At 37.0% G+C, this 27613-nt stretch overlaps 1 protein-coding gene across 3 annotated transcripts in view; it reads right to left on the bottom strand.

The window, feature by feature from the left end:
- The window catches only part of ANO3 (anoctamin 3), a 333485-nt gene that overhangs the window by 31875 nt on the left and 273997 nt on the right, over nucleotides 1–27613 (bottom strand). For all 3 annotated transcript variants that reach the window (XM_003830440.6, XM_034932304.3, XM_034932303.3), the window contains one exon: nucleotides 7014–7050. In XM_003830440.6, the coding sequence (XP_003830488.1) occupies nucleotides 7014–7050 (37 nt within the window). The remainder of the gene's footprint in view (nucleotides 1–7013; nucleotides 7051–27613) is intronic.

Genomic DNA, 27613 nt, shown 5'->3' with positions numbered 1-27613 from the left:
CAAACACACTTTTAAAAATTTGTTTAATGATTTGTTTCATCTTTTCTTCTCTATTTGTTATATTGATCATGATTCTCACTATTTTATTTATTTTTAATGTATAAATATTGCCTTATATAGAAGCAAATATTTTAGTTTTTCCTTCAAAGAAGCTACAAGAACAATAAAATAAACAAAATAAAATGAAAGAACAAAAATAAACAATAAAATGTTTTCAAATCTTCAATAAAATAGAATGATTCTTGAACATGTAATATTGACTAACATTTATGAAGTCTAGTTATGAGAAAAGAGAGAAGACTCCACCACCCGAAATAAAAGATGTACAAACACTGTACTGAAGAGATTAACATTACTAAACATCCTATCAATAATTTTCAGTTGACAAGTTAAAACATTTATATATAATAAACAATTACCTACACAAATAGGACTTTTCAAAAAATGGCTCAAAAATAGGTAGGTACTCTTCAAAAAACTAATTACCAGTGCATTAACTAAAAAAAAAAAAAAAAAAAGAAAATGTAAATATCTACCTCAGAATGACATAATGCCTGAATAGTCACATGGGTTGATTCTATGAAACTCTAATTAAATAACAAATTTGCCTTTTGTATGTTTCAGAAAATATAAAATAATTAAAGTAATTCAGCTTGCTTGGTGAGATTAACGTAATATTGACTTAATACAGCATAGCGTAACAAGGCCAATGCAAGGACACTGTAACACACTTTCATTTATAAATTTACCACAAAATTCCTTACTCAACAATGTAATAAAAGAAAAGAAAACTATATCTCGACTAAGTCTAGTGGCATAAGGCTAAATGCCTTCAAAGCCCAAAAACTTAACAATGAGGGGCAGAGAGTTTTGGTTTAATATGGTAAGGAGTGGTTAGGCCTGTAACAAACTAGAGAGTATGTAATTATCTAAATGCCTTATAAACTGTTTTTTATAAACCTGTGTGATAATAAAAGCTACATGTACACAAGAAAAGTGTTTGGATAGTTTGGATATCCTAAAACAGGATTTAGTAATAGACTTCATCTCCCAAAGTAAGACTTTCTCTGAAAGTTCATGTTTTCCTGATTAATGTCAAGTGACAATAATTAAGGAATCTATGTGGCCAACTAAAGTGACCCTTCTATGCGAAGCCAAACTGAAGATGTAAAGTGCTCCAAATTGTCCTGTGAGAAATGCCAGTGAAGACAAATAATACTTTAAAACATTGTCAAGAAAATTAAAGTTTTAAACTCTGGTTTTTACAATTAATTATATAAGGAGAACCACATACCTCTAAATGTTATATTCACCACATTTATTTGTGGGCCATTCTTGATATATTTATTATCATTAATTTTTCATCCACTCTTCTGACAAGTGTTTACTGGGCTGCTATTTCATACTGGAACAGACTTGATACTATCTACACTATGATGATGGGGACTGAACTTATCTTCTTGTTACTTGTGAGATTTGCATAATTTCTGACACTAAAACCCTTCAAGGACAGCGCAAGTAAAAATCTACAAACTATTTTTACTTAAAATCCCATTGGAAATTCCTAAATAAAATATAGCAGATTTAGGCCTGGTGCAGTGGCTCATGCCTGTAGTACTAGCACTTTGAGAGGCCAAGGCGGGCAGATCACCTGAGGTCGGCAGTTCGAGACCAGCCTGACTAACATGGAGAAACCCTGTCTCTACTAAAAATACAAAATTAGCCAGGCGTGGTGGTGCACGCCTGTAATCCCAGCTACTCGGGAGGCTGAGGCAAGAGGACTGCTTGAACCTGAGAGGCGGAGGTTGCGGTGAGTCGAGATTGCACCATTGCCTTCCAGCCTGGGCAACAAGAGCGAAACTCTGTCTCAAAAGAAAAAAAAATAGCAGGTTTAATTCAACAGTTTATTAAAGGAATAATGCATCTTGATAGTCTAATGGTCTGTCTCCCTATCACGTTGTCTAAAATATTAGGTCCTCCATACATATTTCTTTTATGGATGAATGCATGCCAAACTTTGTACCTAAGGATTGAAAGAATCAGAAGTAAGTACATTCAATTCTTGGCCGTAAGAATTTTTTAGTCTTGTAAAGAAAGTAGATGATAGATAGATAGATAGATAGATAGATAGATAGATAAGAATAATGTAATAGATGCAGTAATGAAAGGAATCACAAACAGCTAAAGGAACATTGTAGAGTGAAGGACTGAGAAGTCAACAAAGGTTTCACAGAGGCGAGCTCTGATATAAGAAAAGATTACTATGATTTTACTGGGAGAAATCATTCTAAATGGTAGTAAGGTTATATACCAAGTTGGAGATATGCTGAGTGCTATTCAGTTGCTTTACCCATTCTGATGAAGATTACAATGTTCCCAGCAGAATGGCATTTTGCTAGAAGTGGAGGATTGTTACATTGGTAGCAGTTAAACTGGTGTCCACAGTGAACTACTCCTCCAAGTATACATACCCTACTGTAGTTGCCTCCAACCTTGCCTCTGACTTGCCTTCACCAAGAGGAGATTGGATATGCAAGTAAAATGCAAGCAGAAGCTGGATAAGCACTTGTGTATAGGGGCTTGTCTTCCTGGAAGCCAGTTGACATGTAAGATGTCCTATCATACTGCTATAAGCAAGCTAGCCAGGTAGAGGCACATAGAGGAGAAGAAGGCTGAAGACACCAGCTATCCCAATAATTCCATATGAGGAAACAGATGTGATTGAAGAGGCCCTCTTACACACCAGCCCCAACAGATACCATATGGACCAGAAAAATCACATAGCAGGGCCTAATCTAAATTGCAGGATCATTAAAAATAATGAGCTACTAAGTTTGGAGTAAAAGGCTATGTGGCAACAGACAACTGAAACAATGGAAGTTACTGCATTGATGATAACTTTGAGGTTTAACTTAGGTTCTACGCTGCCAGGAAGAAAACTTTTATTTTTCAACACCGTGCCATTCACAAATATAGCACATTGTGGATCATTTTGAATTGGCTTTTAACTCAGAGGAGGAATCAAATCCTCAACACTAAGGATATAGGTGCTGTTTCTAGGGTAATGTATTTCTGGCCAAAATATCTCTTACTTTTTCCCTAATGAAGCTAATTACGGATGAAAAGTTATTTATGAGATGCAGTCACCCAGTAAGGTAATTAGTCCTTGCTTTTTACTGTTAATTTCTCTGTTTCTTGGAATTAATAGTGTGTATAGTAGGAAGTTACTATGTGTTACGATTGTAACACTGTAAGGTAGTTTTGACCCCTGTCTGACAAAGTCAAAACTCTTTTCATTAGTTGGCTTAATTTGTTCCTTCTAATCCCAATTTATCTTTAACATAGACAGTTCATTATTAAGAAAAATTAACAGCCATCCTGATCTAATCCTCAAAAACCAGGAAACCAAAGTTCAAAAAATCACTTTGAAGTAAATGCTTTTAATTTTTCCCATGTTAAAAAACAAATGTAATAGAATTTAAGCTTTATCTCTTTTGCTTTGTGGTTTTTGAAAATACTTGGAAAAAATAAATCAAGAAGCAGAAAGTTTAAAAAAATTCTTTAAATAGCATATGACCTCTTCTGAGAAGTAAAACTTAATTTTTCATTTGTATTTTGAAGCACAAATTAGCGCAGCCAAAAATTAAACAGAACATAATGTCAGGCACACACACACACACACACACACACACACACACTAGATTCTATTATTTTAATCAAACTATCAATATTTTTATCCATTTAAGCTAATATAGCCATTATTAGTTAAATGATGAATCAACAGACATAAATCATCACTGGATTATAGAGGAAAAAATCAAATATCAAGTGAAAACTTTGACATTTCTTGTTACTTAGCACAAATAACTGTTCTGTTTCCTACTATTAAGTATGATTTTCCCAAGTCATTCTCCTTAGATTTGCTTCAATCCTGGGTATAGGGTACTTTAAAAGCAAATGAATGTAAGGAACAGAGCTAGTGCTTCATTACCCAGCTGAAGAAAATGCAGCTCAGAGGGTTTAAAGAACAATGAACTGGACCATTGCTATTTATTGTACACTTGTCATGTGTCAGGCAGCCAACCTACAACAATGGTGAAATAGGAACTATTATTATTGTCATTTTAACAGTGAGGAAATGAAGACCCAAAAGTAAAGAAGAAGGACAAGCAGAGGGAGGAGAATGAGGGGGAAGAGGAGGAGAAGGAGGGGAGAAGAAGAAGAGAGAACAGGGAGAGGAAAAAGCTTAATGATAGTTATACAGTCATGATGCGGCAGTCCAAATGTTCATTGCTATATCCAACTCCAAAGCCTGGTGTCTTCCCCTTTCAAAACATTGTTTCTCCAGTGTTAGCTCCAGAGCACAGACTCTATCTCCTTGTATATATATATATATAGGAATTTAAGAAACCGAGAGAATAAAATAATTACTACTGCACAACTATGATAATGTAGTAAGTTATGGTGCAAAGATTTCAACTCATGCATTCTCACTCTAGAGCTGATATTCTTAACAATTACATTATATTGCCTACTTAAGACACTGCATCTGTGAAGCTGGAACTGGATGACATAGAAAAAGGACATTCAGAGAACAGGAAATAATTCTAGAAAATGTGAAGCATGAGTCAATATAAAACATTCAGGAGAATACTTGGAAGATAAGGTTGAGGTTCTCTTGAAGAAATCCCAACAAAAATCATAGAAAAGGAAGAAAGAAAAAAATAACTATTGAATATGATAAGAAACATCCGAACGTAAAGAGTTCCAGAAAGATTTTTTAAAGGAGTAAATTATTGAACAAAGAATATACAAAAATCTCCTGGAAGCGAAGTTTCTGAGTTTTCAGGTTATGGCAGCAGTGGCGGTTTGCCACTAGGATTTCCCCTCAGTAAGAACTTGCTGTTCAGCTGCAAGGAGTACAGTCAGCCTCCAGCTGTTTCCAGCCTCATCCTATACCTCAGCTTTCATGCCAAGGTCTTGCTCTTCCCAGGCAACAACCAACCAGTGACTCAGAATGACAGGGGTACTAGGTCTTGGCCAATTATACTCAACTATACCCAATGTTAGAGCCCTCTAAATCTTTACTTGATATATTTGTTCTAGAGCTCTCCATTGGATTGGTTAAAACCATCAGATCTGCATTGTTGTCTGAGGCTCTCCTTATCCAGTCCTGCTCCTTTCCTCAGGAGTTTTCCTCTAAGAAATCTCTTGCATTACTAACTCCATCTCAGTGTCTGCTTCCCACAGGACACAATGGATATCAATATTGATGGGATGCACTAAGTATCCAGCATAATAAATGATAAAAGGTTTTCACCAAAGTACATCATTGTGAAATCTCAAAATGAGAAAAGATTCAAAATTATTCTAGAGTATAAACAAATAACAAAAATCAAAACAGGTCCTATGCAAAGGACTGGGAATCAGAATGGTAGCAGAGCTCTCAGTAACAATGCTGGAATCCAGAAGAAAATGAAGCTCCTTCAAAATTCAAAGGGGCAGTATTTCTAACATAGGGTTTCATACCCAGGAACATGGATATCAAGTTTGAGGCTAGAATAGAGACATTTTCAGATATACAAAGTTTTAAGAAACTTACTTACAAGTAGCAAAATAAGGAACTGAGCCAAGAAGGAATAAGACATAGGATTTAGTAAGTAGTATCCAAATTCTAGAAAAATATAAAAGGAATTCCCAGAGTGTTTATGAAAGTAAGTCTAGATGCAGTTGGCTACAAGCCTAGAAAATAACCCATCTAGTTTGGAGGAGACAGCTTGAGAGGGTAACTCTAAGAAGAAAATCAAGTTTGTATAATACTCGATGTGTTTGAATATATTCAGAGAAAATTTAGAGTCTTGGCAAAACCTTTGGGATAAATTAAGAAAGGTATGTAAAAAAATAAGCAAAAAAGTGGCCATTATTAGCTTAAAAAATACAGAAGTGGTATAAAAAGTATACACAATTATAGAATATACCGTGCCGTAGGTATGAAAATAGTTATAGAGACATAATGATGTGAAGACTAACGATTAATTTGGCTAAAAATGCTGATATATCCACCTTGGAAGGAGGAGAAATAACTGTGTTTATCGGATAATGAAAGATGGAGTGTGGGGGAACAGGGCACTGCAGGGAACATTAAGAGCTAAGTCTTAATAATTCATACTTGTATAATGGGAAGGCAATAGCTATCAAAAGATAAAATCCAATAATGGCAATAGAACGATATTACGTGGAAACATGGTGGGAAATAACAAAATAAACAGATAAAAATGTTAAAAGTAGCCAGACACAGTGGCTCACGCCTGTAATCCCAGCATTTTGGGAGGCCTAGGCGGGCAGATCACGAGGTCAGGAAATCGAGTCCATCCTGGCTAACACGGTGAAACCCCGTCTCTAGTAAAAATACAAAAAATGAGCCGGACGTGGTGGCAGGCGCCTGTAGTCCCAACTACTCGGGAGGCTGAGACCGGAGAATGGCGTGAACCTGGGAGGTGGAGCTTGCAGTGAGCCGAGATCGCGTCACCACCGCACTCCACTCTGGGCGACTGAGCAAGGCTCCATCTCAGAAAAAAAAAAAAAAAAAAAGTTAAAAAGTAGTTCCTTTGGTATAGAAAATAGGAATGGGTGATGTGGTAAAGTACTGGTTTTCATTGTAAATCTCTTAATACTGTTTTGGCTTTTAAAAAGTGTACATGTAGTATAACACTTTGATAAAAAATAAATATTGAGGAAAAACCCAAAGAACTGAAAAGTTGGAGAAGCAAGCACTCCTAAGTAGGAAGAACTAGGTGTGCTGATTTCTAGTAAAAATATTTTGTAACTACATGCATTGTCTCTCTATTGTTATTCAATATAGACCAACTTCCTATACTACCCCTCTCCTTTTTATTGGTAAATACTTAAATAATTGCAGTTATTAAAATGCTACATTATATAAAGTAACTACAGACTGACATGCCCATATGTTATTTTCTGACTAAGGAGTGAAGTAAGAAAAATGGACTTACCTAAATTGGTGAGGAGGTAAGCAATTTTTTCATAAGCCTGTAATAAAAGAGAATACATAGTGAACATTATTCCTCTCTTTTGGAAAAGGCTGATATTTACACTATTTGAAGAAACATCTATAATGTATGTTATACAGTGGTTACATTTTACATTAAATGGAAACATTTATTGAAACTTAGTATGTAAGGCTTTATATATACATACATGAATGAAATTGATATAATATATATGTGAATGTAAATGTGTGTGCACATATATGTGTGTGTAGATACACTTGTAATCTGTAATAACGAGTCTTTTCCGGTAGCTATCATTTTCATTTTGTAAATCAAGAAATGAGAAAAAGTCCCTAAAAGTCATTCAGCTAATCAATGGCTGAGCTGAGATTTGAGCTCAGAATTACAGAGTTTTTTGGCCGGGCGCGGTGGCTCACGCCTGTAATCCCCGCACTTTGGGAGGCCTAGGCGGGTGGATCACGAAGTCAGGAGATAGAGACCATCCTGGCTAGCAGGGTGAAACCCCGTCTCTACTAAAAATACAAAAAATTAGCCGGGCATGTTGGCGGGCGCCTGTAGTCCCAGCTACTCGGGAGGCTGAGGCAGGAGAATGGCGTGAACCCGGGAGGCAGAACTTCCAGTGAGCAGAGATCGTGCCACTGCACTCCAGCCTGGGCGACAGAGTGAGACTCCGTCTCAAAAATAAAAAATAAATAAAAATAAAAATAAATAAAAATTAAAAATTAAAAAATCATAGTTTTTTTTACAACACTGGAAGGCAAAGTGAAAGTTTGAATTTTGTCCTACTGATAAAGAAATTTCTAAACTATGATAAAAGACCATATACATTTGTATTTGTAAAAAACAAAATTGTTTTTGTGGTTATTTAAAACAGACGCATAAGTCAAATCTGTTGAATCTGTAAGTCACAATTGATTTTTCTGATAATACTTTTCCTCTTCTGCCATCTTTTCCCTTCTCCTATATACTCTGACCAATATTTACATAGACTCAAGAAAAGGGCATACATTTCACAATATTCCAAGTAAATATAGTTGGGAAAGTATTCGCTATAGACAGAAGTACTTGTGGGTATATGTATGTGCATATGAATATTACCTTATAACCACATAATTCAATAAAAAATTGTTTAGATTATCATTTCCAATAACCTTGCCTGTTGGCACGAAAAATTAAAAGGTATGCAACTGGACATACTAAAAATTGTTCCCCTTCCCTGACAGTTCTTTCAGCAAAATGATTGTGATGACTCATCTTAGCTGTGATTCAAATCTGCCCCTTCCTAAGAGTTAAAGCGTTATCTGGAGACAGAAAGATTACACTGAGTACAATACTCTCATTCTCTTCCTAGTGCAGGTTTTTTGTCTTTGTTTTAGCTATACACAAACTATAATTTTCAAATTTTAGGATAAGATTACTGTGAATTCATGAACACCAAGTGATTCCTACTGTAACAGGTTCTTTTTCATGTCTTATTTATTAAGTGAGATAATCATAGCAGGGTCTCCAAGGAGTACAACAGGATAGATTCAATCGCCCAAAAAATAGTACTTGAGCACCCACTATGCCTCTAGCACTGAGTTGAGTGCCTTTGTGGGGACTGAAAGTTAGTTCTAGTTCAATAATTGCCATTAGGCTTGTGCCAAACAGTGCTTTACATATATTATTATTCCTTAACAACAATTTTGTTAAGTAGGTATAATGATCCCCATTTTACAGAAGAAGAAACTAAGTTGTGGAATGTCAGGCACCTTAGTAGTGAGACAACACTACTGAGCAAGTAGCAAAGTCAGGATTGACTATCATGGCTGTCTAGCACCACCTACATCGTGCCTTGTCACATAAACCATTTCATTTTTAACTATTTATTTATTTTCGAGACAAAGTCTCACTCTAACACCCAGGCTGGAGTGCAATGGCATGATCACAACTCACTGCATCCTAAACTTCCTTGGCTCAGGTAATCCTCCCACCTCAGCTTCCCAAGTAGCTATAACTACAGGTACACACCACCATGATGCCTGGCTCATTTTCTTTTTTTTTTTTTTTTTCAGAGATGGCTTTTGGGCATGTTGCCCAGGCTGGTCTCCAATTCCTCATCTGCCCCAGCCTCTCAAAGTGCTAGGATTACAGACATGAGCCACCACGCCCAGCCCTATTCAAATTTTTGTCTTAATATCTAGCACATAGAGCCACTCTGCAAACTTAGGATGGAAATATCTGCAACTGATGCATTAGGGGGGTTACAATAACACTGGGAAAAAAAGTTATAAATTACAAAAGATGCCATAATGCTGTTGGAAGACTTTCTGGGGTATTTGCAAACCTACATCATCCAAGGCCCAAATGCTATGGCTGACTGGCAACATCACTGATGAGCTACAAAATCAGTTCAAGCAGAATGAATTGTTAAATCTCAAACTACAGACTACAAAAATAAATAATGATTTAAATATATCCAACTGTATGGTGTCTGGCAGCAATCACTTTGGCAGTACATAGAAAGCTGTGAGTGTGTACGTTTGTGTGTGATTGTGTAAAGCGGAATGAGTATGTGCTTGTTGGGGAAGAGGATAAAGGGAGTCAGGGATAACTATTCTGGGCCCTACCTGATACACACACATGATAACATGTTGGAGAACCTATACTTTAAAAAATCAGCCACTGATGCATTTAGTAAGCTGAAATTCTCTTATTCATATATATTAATTAAGTTAATATATTCATTATAAATTTCTAGTGCATCAGTTAGTGTTTTAGAAACCAAACATACCTGAATCAAAAAGACATAATCTCTACTTTCATAGAACTCAAATTTCAGTGGGTAGAGATAAATGGCAAATAAATACATAATTGGTCAGGAGGTGAAAAGTACTCTGAGGGAAAATAAAGCAAGCAGAGCGGATAGAGAGTTTTGGTAGACACAGAGAGTACTATTTTATGGAGTATTCTGAAAAGCCTCTTAAAAGCCTGAATAAAGTATTCAGAGGGTAGCATCTGAGCAGAGAAGTGCACGCAATGAGGGAGGGAGCCAAGCAGAAATCTCAGCTAAGTACCTTTGAGACACAGAAACGGGAATGCCAATGCTCTGAGTCTGGCACACACTTGATGTATTTCATGAAGGGCAGAGAAGTTAGAGAGAAAGGAGTGGCAGCAATAAGACAGTGAAGTAGTAAGAGATGAGTCACTGAGATCTCACAGGGAAACACTTTTTCAGTGCACAGTAGGCCATGGTAAGGATTTTGGAATTCATTCTCAGCTAAGACTTCATCATCTTCCCAGTAATGCCTTGTTTGGGGTGTTATGCAAAAACCAGTTTGGGAGAAAAAGAACAGCAAAGGCAGGAAAAGGACATGGCTATTGTGAGGGGGCATATTAGGCAGTTCTATATGGGTTTTAGAACTTTTTGTCTTTTAGTCATAGCCCCACGATACAGCCTTCACTGTGAAAAATAAACTTCAAGCTTTTGCAGAATTGAAAAGAGCCTGCCCTTTTCCAGTAATCTACTTGTCTGAATTTCTAGAAACTATGGACATAGACATGAACAAACTAAACAAATACATTTATTAAAAAGCCAGTCCTCTTATGAGATGAGTCATTTGACATTACCTCTTTTCTTGGTTAAGATGCCTGGTCCACCCTTTGATCCACCCTATTCCATAATAGCTTATTTGCATTGTAATTGGTAACCAGTGGTAACCAGGTATTAAGGAAAGTTAGGTGTACTTTGAGGCCTTCAGTGATCAGGCCCATGAAAGAAGTATAGGGATGTATGCTCTGGACTCTAGAGATGGGAATGGATCAACAAGGGAGAAAAGTCCAGAACCTACATGGAGTACTTACATTAGCCAAATGTAGATAGGATTTTTTCTTTTTTTGTTAGAGTGCTCCGTGCATGATACATGGATTTTAAAATCAGAGGAGGAAACCCAAAAGGAGTTCATTCTTTAATTTAAAATTTTTTAATTGGAATTAAAATTTTAATTTTAGTTTAATTTAATTTTAATACATTTAATTTAATATTTATAAAATTTGATTTTAATACCATTTTAATTTTTGATTAAAAAATTTCACCATGCTGAAATGATTTAATTAGCCTAATTCCAGATTTTTCAAACTCTAAGAATACTTCTGTTCTGATGTTTCTATATATTTCTTAAAAGTTACCCTTTAATCATGAGACCAGGCAGCTGTCATGCTGCTGTAACATGACAAAATTAGTTAAAGTTGGATTGTCAAGCAATAAGAATATACATTTTTGGAATAATTTTGCATATTTAATTTTCATTAAAATATTTTTAGAAACATTTCCTGATACAATAGTACCATGCCACTTTTGGCACCTTCGAGCAGCATATCCTTTTCTGAGGGTAGCAAAATAAAGAAGAAAAATGGTAGGCCTAGGAAAGAGCAATTCTCGGTTTCAAATTCTGTCTTTGTAGTTGTTTAGCTATATGCCTGATAAAGGGATGTTAAAAATAATACATTGATGTTTTAATTATTGTCAAATAAAATTATTTGTAATTTAATTTTGGAAGATGTGATTTCTGATCCTGACTGTGCATCAAAATTACCTTAGCTCTCTTAATGATTTTCTAATGCTATTTGAGGGGCTGGCTGGATAAGAATTACTAGAGAGTATTTTTGAATGATTTGTTTTAAATATAGATTTCTTAGCCCAACAAAGGAGATTCTGAACAGGACTCAAGAATCTGTAGTTTTTTGGCCGGACGCAGTGGCTCACGCCTGTAATCCCAGCACTTTGGGAGGCCAAAGCGGGCGGATCTCTTGAGGTCAGGAGTTTGAGACCAGCCAGGCCAACATGGTGAAACCCTATCTCTACTAAAAATACAAAAATTAGCCGGGTGTGGTGATGTGCCCCCAATTACTTGGGAGGCTGAGGTAATGAGAATAGCTTGAATACGGGAGGCAGAGGTTGCTGTGAGCTGAGATCCTGCCACTGCACTCCAGACTGGGTGACACAGTGAGACTCCATCTCAAAAAATAAAAATAAATAAATAATAAAAAAAGAATCTTTAGTTTTTCAAAAGTGTTCCAGGTGATTTGATGAATAGTAAAAATAGAAAATACTATTTTAAATTACTTTCATGACCTGTAAGATGGACTTGTAACCAAATTTTGATTGTATTAGCCCATATTTTTCTCCCCAGTTAAATATTTATTTAGGAATGCCGTGATCCACCTGTTTTGAAATGTTTAGAAAATGTACAGTCTTTGGTTATAAGTGTAAATTAAAATAAGTGCTGCAAACTTGAAATATGTTAAAAATACAATTCCAATAACAAAAAATAATTTTGAGCACATACAGTAAGATGCTAAGATATTTGGTGAATAAAATATTTCAAATTTATTTAAATATTTGGACATACAAAAATGAGGAAGCTACAGCCCCTGTTCATAAGGAGCTTATACTCTGATAATGGGAGAAATGACATATCCTAAGCACTGTAACAGAAGAATATTCACAAAATGGATTGCTTAATTCTTCAGAAGAATCTGATTGGAGGAATAATTGACATGTCCAAACACCCTGTGAGAAGAATAAGCACAAAATTCAATTCTAAATACAATATTGAAAAAAATGCTTTATGGAGGAAGTGATCCTTAACTGTAATTTTCAAAGATAAAGAGATATTCGCCAAGGAGACAAATTAAGAATGGCATTCCAGACACAGGAAGCACTGTGGAGAAAGAGACAGGGGTATAAAAGAGCAAAGTTCCCTGGGGGACAAGCAAAAGTGGTTCTGTAGGTTGGAGTGCAGGGTGATTTGGAAAGAGGGGCAGCAAGAGACAATTTTAGCCAAGAAGAGAATGGAAAAGTGGTTTTAAGCAATGAGGGCCTCACAGGCCAGGCTAAAGAATTTAGAATTTATACCCAATAAATACAACAGAAACCCATTAAACAGCCTCAAGCACATGACAAGCACGTTTACTATTTAAAAAGATCCTTCCAATAGTCCTGTGAAAGGGATATAGGAAGAGTTTAGATTAGAGACAGGAAGACCAACCAGCAGGAAGCCTGCTGCAACAGTCCAAGCTAAAAATGACAACTAGTTGAACTAAGGAAGGAGAAGCAAGGATGGTGAGCAAAAAATGGATAATAAAAATGTTACAGAAGCAAAATTCACAACAGTTAGTCACGATACTGCGAAGGAGATAAAAGAAATAAGTAAGAACTAGTTTAAGGTTTCTGGCTATGTACAGAAACAGAATTACGTTAAAAGTTCCTAACCAAAAAAAAAAAAAAAAAGGTCTGACTGATTTAAACTATTTTTCTATGCCTATATTTTATAATCCCATGTACATGGATTATATTTGAAAAGCAATTTTGATCAATAGAATATTAATCTAAGTCCCTCATTTGGAGAAAATGATGGTACAGGGATCCTGCAGTCAATCTATTAACAACAAAAAAGCATATATTTTATTAGCTGCATATTTAGTTTTGGTCTGAAAATAGCATAACAAAAGGTAGCATTTGATTTTCTAAGTAAATACTTTTGATGGTATAATATTTGACATTAATGGTTTTAAGCTAGCCCTACTTGATTAAATCCATAGGTTAATCCTGTATATTCAGGTGATCAGAGGGCTATTTAATAATCTGTGATGTGCTTTAACATCCTGAATAGAAAGAGAATGCATAAATTCAGAAGAGCATTGTTATTTTATACTAATTAAATCTGAGGAATATAACCATCTTCTTACATTGTTTGAGTTGGCTATATTATAGTTCACTTCCTTTGCACTCAATTCATTTTATAATCTTCTCCTGAGTTTGTTGCAAAAGTAAAGGAGAAGTATTTATGGTCTACTCCACTTCCAAAAATCCCTGAATCTTTATGCCAAATTGACCAATAAGTAGAAATAGATATTTAGAAAAACAGGAGGTAGCTTCTGGTTTCTCCCAGGAACTATGATTGTTTTATAGCACTAAGAAGATACATGGGTTCTAGTATTCAATTAAGTGGAGCTGGTGGGATGCTGAGGCTCTCAAAAGATTCGCCTATAATTCCAATAGTCCTCTCTTCACTTGCCTTCTGAAGTCTTATTTCTACAACTAGAGATTCACTCCACTGAGTTCAGCCTTTGTTTTCTGTAAAATGCAAGTGCTTTGGAATAAATAATACATTAAGCCTCATTAAACACATAAACTTAAGAGCAAGTTGTACTGGAACCTTATAAGAGAAAGAGAAAGCCATAGGTATGAGAACCAACTGTGATTTTATGGAAGGTGTGGTAACTGAGGAAGAGGGTAGGAGGTGGAGAAGAGTGACAGTTTAAGAGATCGGACTTTAAGAAGCAACTGGAATAATATAAAACTGGAGTCTGGTACAACAGTGACAATTTCAGCCAAATCTTGATTTCTGCAATATTAGTGATAATATAAAGAATATTTTGGGCCGGGCACGGTGGCTCACGCCTGTAATCCCAGCACTTTGGAAGGCTGAGGCGGGTGGATCACGAGGTCAGGAGGTCGAAACCAGCCTGGCCAGCATGGTGAAACCCCGTCTCTACTAAAAATACAAAAATTAGCTGGGCATGATGGCGCGCGCCTGTAGTCCCAGCTACTCGGGAGGCTGAGGCAGGAGAATCACTTGAACCCAGGAGGCAGAGGTTATGGTGAGCTAAGATCTTGCCACTGCACTCCATCCTGGGCAACAGAGAGAGACTCCATCTCAAAAAAATAAAAATAATAAAAACGAACAATTTTGTAAGAAAATGTTTGAGGGTAAACCTCCCATTCTGTTCAAATTCAGGTTCTATCATGAGCTTGGTCTGACAAGTTTTCAGCTTATTTGAGAATATAGTTATTTCATAAGGTGGAAACTAAGTATCGAATCTTGGACCTGGAGTTTCTGTTCTAGGAGCTGTCATGCTTGCCTTCCAAAGTAAAAATTAATTAACCATATTTGGCTCCTTCATTTTCCTTTGCCTGTCTTCAAAAATATTAAGCCAGTTCATTAATCTTTTCAAGATGTTTTTGAAGATCAGTATGTCTTTGCAACAAATTACCAAAAAAAAAAAAAAAAACCCAGAAACGCAGGATGTTCCTTTAAAGGCAATAATACTTAATGGGAGGAGAAGATAATTAAGGGACACGAAACTATTAGGGTGGTGCAAAAGTCATTGTGATTCTTGCCATCATTTTCAATAGCAAAAATCGCAATAACTTTTGCACCAACCTACATTAACATTGATTACCTCCAACAGGTACAATTAGGTTTATAGTAAGAAGGGAGATGAGTGGCATTACGAACTGAGGAAAGTGGCTTTTATTTAGCATTTCTAACATTTTTATACTTCACTACTTTTTATAATATCAATGTACTGATTTTATAATTCATAGCTATAAAAGATAAAATAATTACAGACCTTAAAAGGGCATTAAAAAGAGTAAGACATTTTAAAAATAAGATTACTGAAAATTATCACAGTGGTATGATTTCAGCATGAACTAATTAAATATTTTTTAAAACTTGTTTATATTACTAGACATATTTGATAGAAAGACAAAATACAAAACAGTGATTCTCTTTCTCTCCAAAGATGGCTTTGAGCATTCAAATATTTATGAATGGGTAATAGAAAACATTTATTTAAAAAGAATAAAAAGTGAACACCAATCAATGCAGACGTGATATAAAGAATTTAGGACGATCAAAGAAAAGGTTGTTATTGTTTTCATACCTTGAAATGAAGGGAAATAAATGATCAAACTTAAAGATGCAGAAAATGGAGAAAAGTAAAAGTTGGTATTTTGCAAGAAGAAATATGAGTATAGGTAGTCTTAAAAAGGGAAATGAAATCTTAAAATATCGAAGGGAAGCAAGTGTAGAGAAAGTTAACATTTATTACCATCTTCTATGCACTAGAGAGGTTACTCATTTAGTCTTTCAATATCCCTATGTGTTATTTTTATGTCCCCCATTTAAAAGATCCAGAAATTACAGCTCATAGATGTTACGTGGTATGACCAGCGTTACACAGGTCAAGTAGGAAATTTCTGCTTTGCCTGTGTCCAAAGTCCCGTGTTTTTGTGAAGACACCATTGAGGAACTGAAAAAAAAATATATATATATATATATAAAAACTGACAGAAGCTTGGACAGTATTGTGAAAGCCAGGGGAGAGAGGGAACCACACATGAGAACAGAAGGAATAGGGTGTATATGTGCTGGGATGCTGCAGCCACTGATAAATCTTTTCTTTACTTGGCAAAAGACAAAACTCAAAAAGTGACCTAATGTTGCTACTTGTATAGCGGTGGTTTTATGGGTAGCTCATAAAGTAAAAAAAAAAAAACAAAAACAGAAAAGAAAATGCATTTCATTCCTAATTTGTTCTTCATTTTATATAAATAGTAGGATGTTTTAAAAGCTAAGGGTTTTTTTCTGATTATAAATCAAGACCTATATACAGAGATAAATATTCAAATGATCCGAAAAAGTTATATTCTTTTTATAGAATATAATATAAATAGAATAGAATATAAATGTAGAGAGTGATGTCAGAAAGAAGGTTGACTACAGTTACCTGGCACTCGTCCCTCCCCAACAAAAAGGAACCAAAGCAACAAATAAACAACTATATTGTAAGTAAAGTGACTGAAGTAGAGTGCTAGGCAGCACCAGGGAAATGGTAAAATTTATGTGGAGTACAGACACCAAGGATACCATAGAGAGAGAGGAAGACACCCTACCTCTACCACTCTCTCTTCCTTACCAGAATTAGCTCAGAGTCAGGGGGACTTCTTCCTATGGAGAAAACATAAGTTAAAGATCCTCAGTGGTCCCCATTGCAACCACAAACACCAGCAATCCTTGCTACAGGACAGCCCCTAATCCTCACAGGCCTCAAATCCAGTCTGGAGAGTAGCTGAGGTCTGTGCAACTCCATTGCCTCATTGTAAGAGACCACCTTGAGCACCTCCCACCACTGTGACCTAGGCTGCTATGGCTCAGTACTGTTTTGAACCTGGACCCATGTATACAGTGTGTCTTGCCCTGGGGATCAGTATCAATTGACTTTCCATTCCTGAGGCCCTGCCATCATACTACCATAGTGCCTACAGTACCATGACCTCAGCTGCCCAGAACATAGGCCAGATTGAAGGACTGAGACCCTGGCATCCAAACCCATGTGGCATTTGTCACAACCTTCCAATAAACAGGTGAACCTGCACAGCAGGAAAGTGGCTGAACAGCCTGCTAGCCATCACATCCATGTGCACCTACACTGCACAGTCTGCCAACCCTGTGAGTGCTTATACCTAGCCTGACAGCCAGTCCTATGTTGAATCCACCCCCAGAAACAACTGCTTCAACCTGCCTAGCCCCCATCCCCAACACCTGCATATGTTCATGTACAGCCTGAAAGCGGGTCCTGCAGCAGCAGTATCCCCAGGACAGCTTGCTACAGCCTGCCTGGCCCAAGTGCATGCATGTGCCTGCATGGCCTGACAGCTGGTCCTGTGGTGACCCTGTCCCTTCAGACAGAACTTTGCAAAACCACCCAGTGCCATTACACCCATGAGCATCTGTGCTTGGCTTCTGACAGCCAGCCTGGAAATGGCCAGTGCCTCTGCAGGAAACTCACCAGACAGATTGTTGGCCCTCTGCAGCTTCCCTTGTCTGGCTAACATCCAGCCTGCTGCCCCAGCCCCAAGCAAAACCACATTATTGCCCTTATAGTCAACCATAGACTAGGCTTCTGAGGCAATATCACAGACATCACTGACAAGTATTGTAGCTAAAGAAACACCATGAAGATCACACTAGAGACTCCACTCAGAACCAAAGCCAAAGCTCCTCTGGGACCACCTACCAAAGAAAGTTTCTTCCTACAAATGCTATCCTATAAAACCAGAAAGAACAAATTTACACTAGATTTGCAGATATCAAAATAAGGACACAAGAAACGTGAAACAGCAAGAAAATATGATACCTCCAAAGAAACACAATAAGTCTCTAGTAACAGACCCCAAAGAAAAGAAAATTTATGAAATTCCTAAAAAAGCATTGTAAATAATGATCTTAAGAAAATGCAGTGAGATACAAGACAGCACAGACAAATGATTCAATGAAATCTGAAAAATAACTAATGATCTGAATGAGAAATACAATAAAAAGATAGACATAAAAAAGAACCAAACAGAAATCTTGAAGCTGAATAATTCAATAAATACAATAAAAAATACAATTGACAGTTCCAACAACAGACCAAATCAAATAATATATTTTTAAGCTTGAATACAGATCTTTTAAAATAACACAGTCAGAGAAAAATAAATAAACAAATAAGAATAAAGAAAGTGTATGAGACTTATGAAACACCATTAAGTGAACAAATGTTCCCATTATAGGATTATTAGAGAGAGAAGAGGTGGAGAAAGACACAGAAAGCCTATTTAACAGGATAATAGACAGAAACTTCCCAAATATTGGGAGATATATTTATATCTAGATAGATTCAGGAAGCTCAAAAGTCCCCTATTAGATTCAACTCAAAATGATCCTCTTCAAAGTACTCGTTAATCAAACTGCCAAAAGTCAAAGAGAAGATTCCAAAATCTGCAAGAAAAAACTTTCAAGTTATATATAAAGGAAGCCCCTATTAGACTATCAGCAGATTTCTCAACAGAAACTGCAGGCCAGAAGAAAATGGGTTGTTATATTTAAAGTGCTGAAAGGAAAAAAAAAATCTGTCAGGCAATAATACTATATCCACAAAGCTATCCTTCAGAAATGAAGAAGAAATAAAGGCCTTTCCAGAAAAACAAATGCTGAAGAAATTTGTCACCACTAGACTGGCCTTACAAGAAATGCTAAAGAAAATGCTACAGTTGGAAACAAAAAGAATATAATTATTGTCAAGAAAACTGTAAAAGCATAAAACTTACCAGTAGACAAATTCATAAATCAAACTGAGAATAATCTATTGAAATAACGGTGCTATGTAAACTTTCAATCATCTGGTATGAAAGGTTTAAATTCAAATAATAGAAAACAACAACAGCCAGAATTCGTGGCTTAGGAACACCTAATAGATGAAGAAGTAAAAATTAAACATCAGAAATATAAATTGTAGGGGGAGGGAAAAAGCTTACGGTATTTTTTATGTGACCAAAGTTACGTTAAAATAATAAATCTTAAAATAATACATCTACAAGATTATTTAGGTTAGCCCCATGGTAGCCCGAAAGAAAGAAATTACAGCAGTCACACAAATGCAAAGAGTAAGAAAACAAAGCATAGCACCACAGAAAACCATCAACCCACAGAGGTAAACAAACAGAGACAAAGAAAGGAACAGATGATCTATAAACAACCAAGAAATCATTAACTAAATGTCAGGAGTAAGTCCTTATCTATCAATGATAACTGTGAATACAAATGGAACAAATTCTCCAATTAAAAGATACCGAGTAGCCAAATGGATTAAAAAATATATCCAACTGTATGCTGTCTACAAAAGACTCACCTCGCCATTAAGACAAAGGTAGGCTGAAAGTGAAGGCATGGAAAAAGATATTCCATGCAAATGCAAACCAAAAGTGAGCAGGAATAGCCACACTTATATGAGATGAAATAGACTTTAAGTCAAAAACTGTAAAAAGACAAAAAAAAATTATATAATGATAAAGGGATCCATTCAACAAGAGGGTATAACAATTGGAAATATATATGTACCTAACACCAGAGCACCCAAATAAGTACAGCAAATATTATCAGATATAAAGGCAGAGAAAGACAGACTACAACACAATTGTGGGAAACTTCAACACCCCACCCTCAACAGTGGATAGATAATCTAGACAGAAAACCAACACAAAAAATTAGACTTAAACTACACCATAGACCAAGTGGACATAACAGATATTTACAGAACATTCCATCCAACAGCTGCAGAGTAAACATTCTTCTCAACTGCATATAGAACATTCTCCAGGATAGATCACATGTTAGGCCACAAAACTAGTCTTAAAAAATTTAAGAAGACAGAGATCATATCGAGTATCCTTTTAGACCACAATATTACAAAACTAGAAATAAACAAGAAAAAGTTAAGAAATCTTACGAACATGAAAATTGAACAGCATACTTCTAAATAACGAATAATTCAATGAATAAATTAAAAGAGAAATTGAAAAATTACTTGAGACAAATGAGACTGGAAACACATCATACCAAAACCTATGAGACACAGCAAAAGCAGTTCTAAGAGAGAAGTTTATAGAAATAAATGCCTAAACAATAAACAAAGATTCCCAATAACCTGACCATGCAGCTCAAAAAGTAGGAAAAAAAGACAAACGAAACCCCAAATTGTAAATAATAAAGCTCAGAGCAGAAATAAATACAATAGTGACTTTTGAAGTTTTCAAAAAAATCAACAAAATTAACAGTTTTATTGAAAAGATTAACAAATATGAGAAATCTTAGAGTCACCACAGAAAAAAAGAGGAAAGACCTAAATAAATAAAATCAGAGATGAAAAAGGACACATTACAGGCGACATCACAGAAATACAAAGCATCATAAGAGACTATGATGAACAATTATACACCAAAAAGTTTGCGAACATAGATGAAGTGGATAGATTCCTTGACAAATACAAGTTACCAACATTAAATTAGGAAGAAACAGAAGATCTGGACACTCCAATAATGAGTGAGGAAACTGAATCAGTAATAAATAGTCATCTACCGAAAAAAGGCCTAGGACCTAAAATTGAATACCTATGTGCAAAAACAAAAAACAAAAAACAACACTATCTTTCACTACATACAAAAATCAACTCAATTGCAATTAAAGACTCAAATGTAAAACCTAAAACTATGAATCTACTAGAAGAAAATGTAGGGGAAATGCTGTATGACTTTGGGCTGGGCAAGGATGTTTTTTAAAAAGGCTGCAAAAGCACAGGAAACAAAACGAAAAATAGATAAATGAGACCACATCAAATTAAAAAGCTTTTACACAGCAAAGGAAACAACAGAATGGGAGAAAATATTTGCAACTATACATCTGACAAGGGGTTTATATGCAGAATATATAGGGACTTAAATAACAACAAAAAAACAAATAACCTGATTAGAAAATTGGAAAAATACTTTAATAGGCAGTTCTCAAAAAAAAAAAAAAGACATTGAAATGGTCAACAGGTATGTAAAAAAAAAAAAAATGCTCAACATCCCTAGTCATCAGAGAAATGAAAACCAAAAACACAATAAGATCATACTGCACTCCAGTTAGAATGGCTAGAATCAAAAATACAAAGTAGGCCGGGCGCGGTGGCTCACGCCTGTAATCCCAGCACTTAGGAAGGCTGAGGCAGGCGAATCACCTGAGGTCAGGAGTTAGAGACCAGCCTGACCAACATGGAGAAACCCCGTCTCTACTAAAAATACAAAATTAGCTGGGTGCGGTGGCACACGCCTGTAATCGCAGCTACTCTGGAGGCTGAGGCAGGAGAATCGCTTGAACCCAGGAGGTGGAGTTTGCAGTGAGCTGAGATCGCGCCATTGCACTCCAGCCTGGGCAACAAGAGCGAAACTCCGTCTCAAATAAATAAATAAATACAAAGTAAACTAGCGTTGGCTAGGATACAAAGAAAAGGGAACACTTACATACTGTTGGTGGAATTGTAAATTAGTATAGTCACTGTGGAAAACTCTATGAAGGTTCCTCAGAAAAATGAAAAATAGAACTACTATATGATCCATCAATCTCACTACTGGGTATATATCCAAAGAAAGGAAATCAGTATGTTGAAGAGATATCTGAATTCCTACGTTTATTGCAGCACAATTTACAATAGTGAAGATATGGAATCAACACATGTCCTTCAATGGATGAATAGATAAAGAAAATGTGATGGGGGGCGGGGCCAAAGATGACTGACTAGAAGCAGCGGCGATTGCAGGCTCCCCTCCAAAAGAACCATGAATATTAGCATGTGAATCCTGCATGTGATATCCTGCACCTGCAGGATATGTGAATCCTGCATGTGATATCCTGCACCTGCAGGATAGCATGTGAATCCTGCATGTGATCCTGCATGTGAATAGTATGTGAATCCTGCACCTGCAACCAAGGTATCCAAGTTCTCTCATCAGACTTGACTAGGCGGTTGGTGTGCTCCACTGAGTGGAAGGAACAGCACTGTGGTGTGGCGGCCCACCTGAGAGCCACAGGGGGTAGGGGAGCCTCCATGCCCTCAGCCAAGGGAGGCAGCCAGTCAGCGTGCTACCCAGCCTGGGAAACTGCTTTTTCCACGGAACTATTGCAACCCATGGATTTGAAGATCCCACTTGTGAACCCATGCCACCGGGGCCTAGGGTCCCAACCATGGAGCTGCACAGATTCTCAAAAGCCTCTCAACTAGAATCTGCTTAAGCCCGTTGAGTTCCCTGGGGGAGGGGCGACCAGCACCACAGCTGCAGGTGCCTGCTGTCTAAGCCCTTTGAGCTCTTTGAAGGACGGGCAGCAGCCAGCACTGGGACTAATAGCTGCCTAATACACTAAGCTACCTGGGCAGGGGAAGATGGCAGGTATCTCTATAACTCCAGGCTGTGTTTTCTCATGCTGGAGCCAGGGAGGCTGGACGGTTTGTTCACAAGAGGTGTCCCCCACAGCCCAACACACAGTCTGCTGTGGCAGACTGCAGCCAGAGTACCTCTTCAGGCCTTACCCTGACCCATCCCTCCTCACTGGGCGAGGCCTCTCTGCAGGAACTCCAATAACTCCAGCCAGGGGCTCAGGGACAGAACTCTAATCTCCCTGGGCCTGGGTCCCTAGGGACAGGGGTGGCTGCAGTTTCTATAAACCAGCAGACTTAGCCTTTCCTCCTCTAAATTCTGAGAAATCCAGGCAGCCCAGAAGACTGGGTTTCCCCCCAGCAAAGCACACCCCCTCCACCAAGGGACAGTAAAAATGCTTCATTATATTGCCCCTGTACTCCGTGCCACCCAACTGAGTGAGACCCTCCAGCAGGGGTTGTCAGATACCCTATGCAGGAGAAATCCTTCTGGCATCAGCTTGGTGCTCCTGGAGGTCAGAGATCTCAGAGGAATGAGCAGGCACCCATCTTTTCTGTTCGCCAGCCTCCTTGTGTGACATCTACAGGCATGGGGGTGAACCAAATGAATAGGGCCTGAAGGGAACCCCCAGTCAACTGCAGCAGCCCTACAGAAGAGAGATCTGACCATTGAAAGAAAAACAAACAGAAAGCAAGAACGACAGTATCAACAACAACAAAAAAGTCCCTACAAAAACCCCATCCAAGGGTCAGCAGTCTCAAAGATCGAAACTAGACAAACTAATGAAGATGAGAAAGAATCAATGAAAAAATGCTGAAAACCCAAAAGGCCAGAGTACCTCTTCTCCTCCAAATGATTGCAACGTCTCTCCGGCAAGGGCACAGAACTGGACAAAGGATGAGAACAAATTGACAGCAGTAGGCTTCAGAAGATGAGTAATAACAAACACCACTGAGCTAAAGGAACAGGTTCTAACCCAATGCAAAGAAGCTAAGAACCTTGGTAAAAGGTTAGAGGAGGTGCTATGTAGAATAACCAATCTAGAGAGGAACATAAATGACCTGATGGAGCTGAAACACACAATACAAGAACTTCATAAAGCATACACAAGCATCAATAGCTGAATTGACCAAGTGATTCTATGCACCCAATACAGGAGCACTCAGATTCATAAAGCAAGTTCTTAGAGACCTACAAAGAGACGTAGACTCCCACACAATAATAGTAGGAGGCCTTAACACCCCACTGGCAATATTAGAAAGGATGTCAGAGTTTGAAAACCACGTTGCTGAAATAAGGCATGTAGACAAGACTAGAGAAAAAAGAATGAAAAGGAATAAACAAAGCCTCTGAGAAACAGGCACTGTGTAAAAAGACAGAGCCTACAATTGATTGGAGTATATAAAGGAGATGAGGAGAATGGAACAAGCTGGAAAACACACTTCTGGATATTATCCAGCAGAACTTCCCCAACTTAGCAAGACAGGCCAACATTCAAATTCAGGAAATACAGAGAACAACAAGATACTCCACGAGAGGATTAACCCCAAGACACATAGTTATCAGATTCTCCAAGGTCGAAATGAAGAAAAAAATATTAAGGGAAGTCATGTTAATATTTTATTTTGTTTAAAAATTTAAAATATTTTATTTTATTTCGGGTCACCTACAAAGGGAAGTCCATCGGACTATGAGTGGACCTCTCAGCTGAAATCCTACAAGCCAGAAGAGAGTGGGGCCAATATTTGACATTCTTAAAGAATTTTCAAAACAATTTCATATAATATCATATGGAATTTCATATCCAGTCAAACTACACTTCATAAACAAAGGAGAAATAAAATCCTTTCCAGACAAGCAAATGTTGAGGAATTTCATCACCACCAGACCTGCCTTGCCAGAGCTCCTGAAGGAGGCACTAAATATGGAAAGGAAAAGCTGGTACTAGCCACTGCAAAAACACACCAAAATATAAAGATCAATGACACTATGAAGAAACTGCATCAACTAGTGTGCAAAATAACCAGATAGCATCAGGATGACAGGATCAAACTCACACATAACAATATTAACCTTAAATGTAAATGGGCTAAATGCCCCAATTAAAAGACACAAACTGGCAAATTTGATAAAGAGTCAAGACCCATCTGTGTCCTGTAGTCAGGAGACCTATCTCATGGGCAAGGACACACACAGGCTCAAAATAAAGGGATGAAGGAAAATTTACCAAGCAAACAGCCAAAAAAAAAAAAAAAAAGCAGGGATTGCAATCCTAGTCTCTGATAAAACAGACTTTAAACCAACAAAGTATAGTGGGAGGCCTTAACACCCCACTGTCAATATTAGATAGATCAATGAGACAGAAAATTAACAAGGATATTCAGGACTTGAACTCAGCTCTGGATCATGCAGATCTAATAGACATCGACAGAACTCTCCACCCCAGATCAACAGAATATACATTCTTCTCAGCACCACATCACACTTATTCTAAAATTGACCACATAATTGGAAGTAAAACACTCCTCAGCAAATGCAAAAGAACAGAAATCATAACAAACAGTCTCTCAGACCACACTGCAATCAAATTAGAGCTCAGGATTAGGATACTCGCTCAAAACCACACAACTACATAGAAAGTGAACTGAATGACTATTGGGTAAATAACAAAATTAAGGCAGAAATAAATAAGTTCTTTGAAACCAATGAGAACAAAGACACAACATACAAGAATCTCTGGGACACAGCTAAAGCAGTATTTACAGGGAAATTTATAGCACTAAATGCCCACAAGAGAAAGCGGGAAAGATCTAAAATCAGCACCCTAACATCACAATTTAAAGAACTAGAGAAGCAAGAGCAAACAAATTCAAAAGCTAGCAGATGACAAGAAATAACTAAAATCAGAGCAGAACAGAAGGAGGTAGAGACATGAAAACCCCTTCAAAAAAATCAATGAATCCAGGAGTTGTTTTTTTTTAAAGATTAACAAAATAGACTGCTAGCCAGACTAATAAAGATGAAAAGAGAGAAGAATCAAATAGACACAATAAAAAATGATAAAGGGGATATCACCACTGATCCCACGGAAATACAAACTACCATCAGAGAAGACTATAAACACCTCTATGCAAATAAACTAGAAAATCTAGAAGAAATGGAAGGAAGAAATTCCTGGACAGATACACCCTCCCAAGACTAAACCAGGAAGAAGTCGAATCCCTGAATAGACCAATAACAATAACATGTTCTGAAATTGATGCAGTAATTAATAGCCTACCAACCAAAAAAACCCCAGGACCAGATGGATTCACAGCCAAATTCTACCAGAGGTACAAAGAGGAGCTGGTACCATTCCTTCTGTAACTATTCCAAACAATAGAAAAAGAGGGACTCCTCCCTATTTCATTTTATGAGGCCAGAATCATCCTGATACCAAAACCTGGCAGAGATACAACAAAAAAAGAAAATGTCAGGCCAATATCCCTGACAAATATTGCTGCAAAAATCCTCAATAAAATAATGGCAAACCGAATCCAGCAGCACATCAAAAAACTTATCCACCACCATCAAGTTGGCTTCACCCCGGGGATACAAGGCTGGTTCAACATATGCAAATCAATAAACGTAATCCATCACATAAACAGAACCAATGACAAAAATTTGTCTTGGTTATCTCAATAGATGCAGAAAAGGCCTTCGATAAAATTCAATATCCCTTCAGGTTAAAAACTCTCAGTAAAATAGGTACTGATGGAACATATCTCAAAATAATAAGAGCCACTTATGAAAAACCCACAGCCAATATCACATTGAATGAGCAAAAGCTGGAAGCATTCTCTTTGAAAATCAATACAAGACAGGATGCCCTCTCTTACCACTCCTACTCAACATAGTATTGCAAGTTCTGGGCAGGGCGATCAGGAAAAACAATGAAACAAAGGGTATTCGAATAGAAAGAGAGGAAGTCAAATTATCTGTGTTTGCAGATGAAATGATTCTACATTTAGAAAACCTCGTTGTCTCAGCCCCAAAACTCCTTAAGCTGATAAGCAACTTCAGCAAAGTCTTAGGGTACAAAATCAATATGCAAAAATCACAAGCATTCCTATACATACCATCAATAGACAAGCAGAGAGCCAAATCGTAAATGAACTCCCATTCACAATTGCTACAAAGAGAATAAAGTTCCTAGGAATACAGATAACAAGGGATCTGAAAGACCTCTTCAAGGAGAACTATAAACCACTGCTCTAGGAAATATGAGATGACATAAATAAATGGAAAAACATTCTATTCTCATGGATAGGAAGAATCAATATTGTGAAAATAACCATACTGCCCAAAGTAATTTATAGATTCAATGCTATTCCCATCAAACTACCATTGACATTCTTCACAGAATTAGAAGAAAACTACTTTAAGTTTCATATGAAACCAAAGAAGAGCCCATATAGCCAAGACAATCCTAAACAAAAAGAACAAAGCTGGAGGCATTACACTGCCTGAATTCAAACTATACTACAAGGCTACAGTAACCAAAACAGCATGGTACTAGTATCAAAGCAGACATATACACCAATGGAACAGTACAGAGACCTCAGAAATAACACCACATATCTACTACCATCTGATCTTCAACAAACCTGACAAAAACAAGCAATGGGGAGAGGATTTCTTAAAAATCAATAAATGAGTTCATATCATAGAGGAAGTGTTATCAGATACTGGGTTGCGGAGGAGAGGATGGAGAGAGGTTGATCAATGGGTACAAAATTATAATTAGATAGAATAAATAAGTTCTAGTGTTCTACTGCACAGTAGGGTGACATTGTGTAACACTTAGGTATTTTACATTACAAAATAGCTAGAAAAGAGGCTTGGATGACTATCGCAAAGAAATGATAAATGCCATGAGGTGATGGTCATGCTAAATACCCTGAGTTGACAATTATACAACATACATATGTTCAAAACATCCAATTATACTCCTAAACCTGTACCATTACAATATGTG

The sequence above is a fragment of the Pan paniscus genome, chromosome 9 (genome assembly GCF_029289425.2).
Source record: "Pan paniscus chromosome 9, NHGRI_mPanPan1-v2.0_pri, whole genome shotgun sequence".
NCBI classification, from domain to species: Eukaryota; Metazoa; Chordata; class Mammalia; order Primates; family Hominidae; genus Pan; species Pan paniscus.
This window is presented reverse-complemented; position numbering and strand designations above follow the sequence as displayed.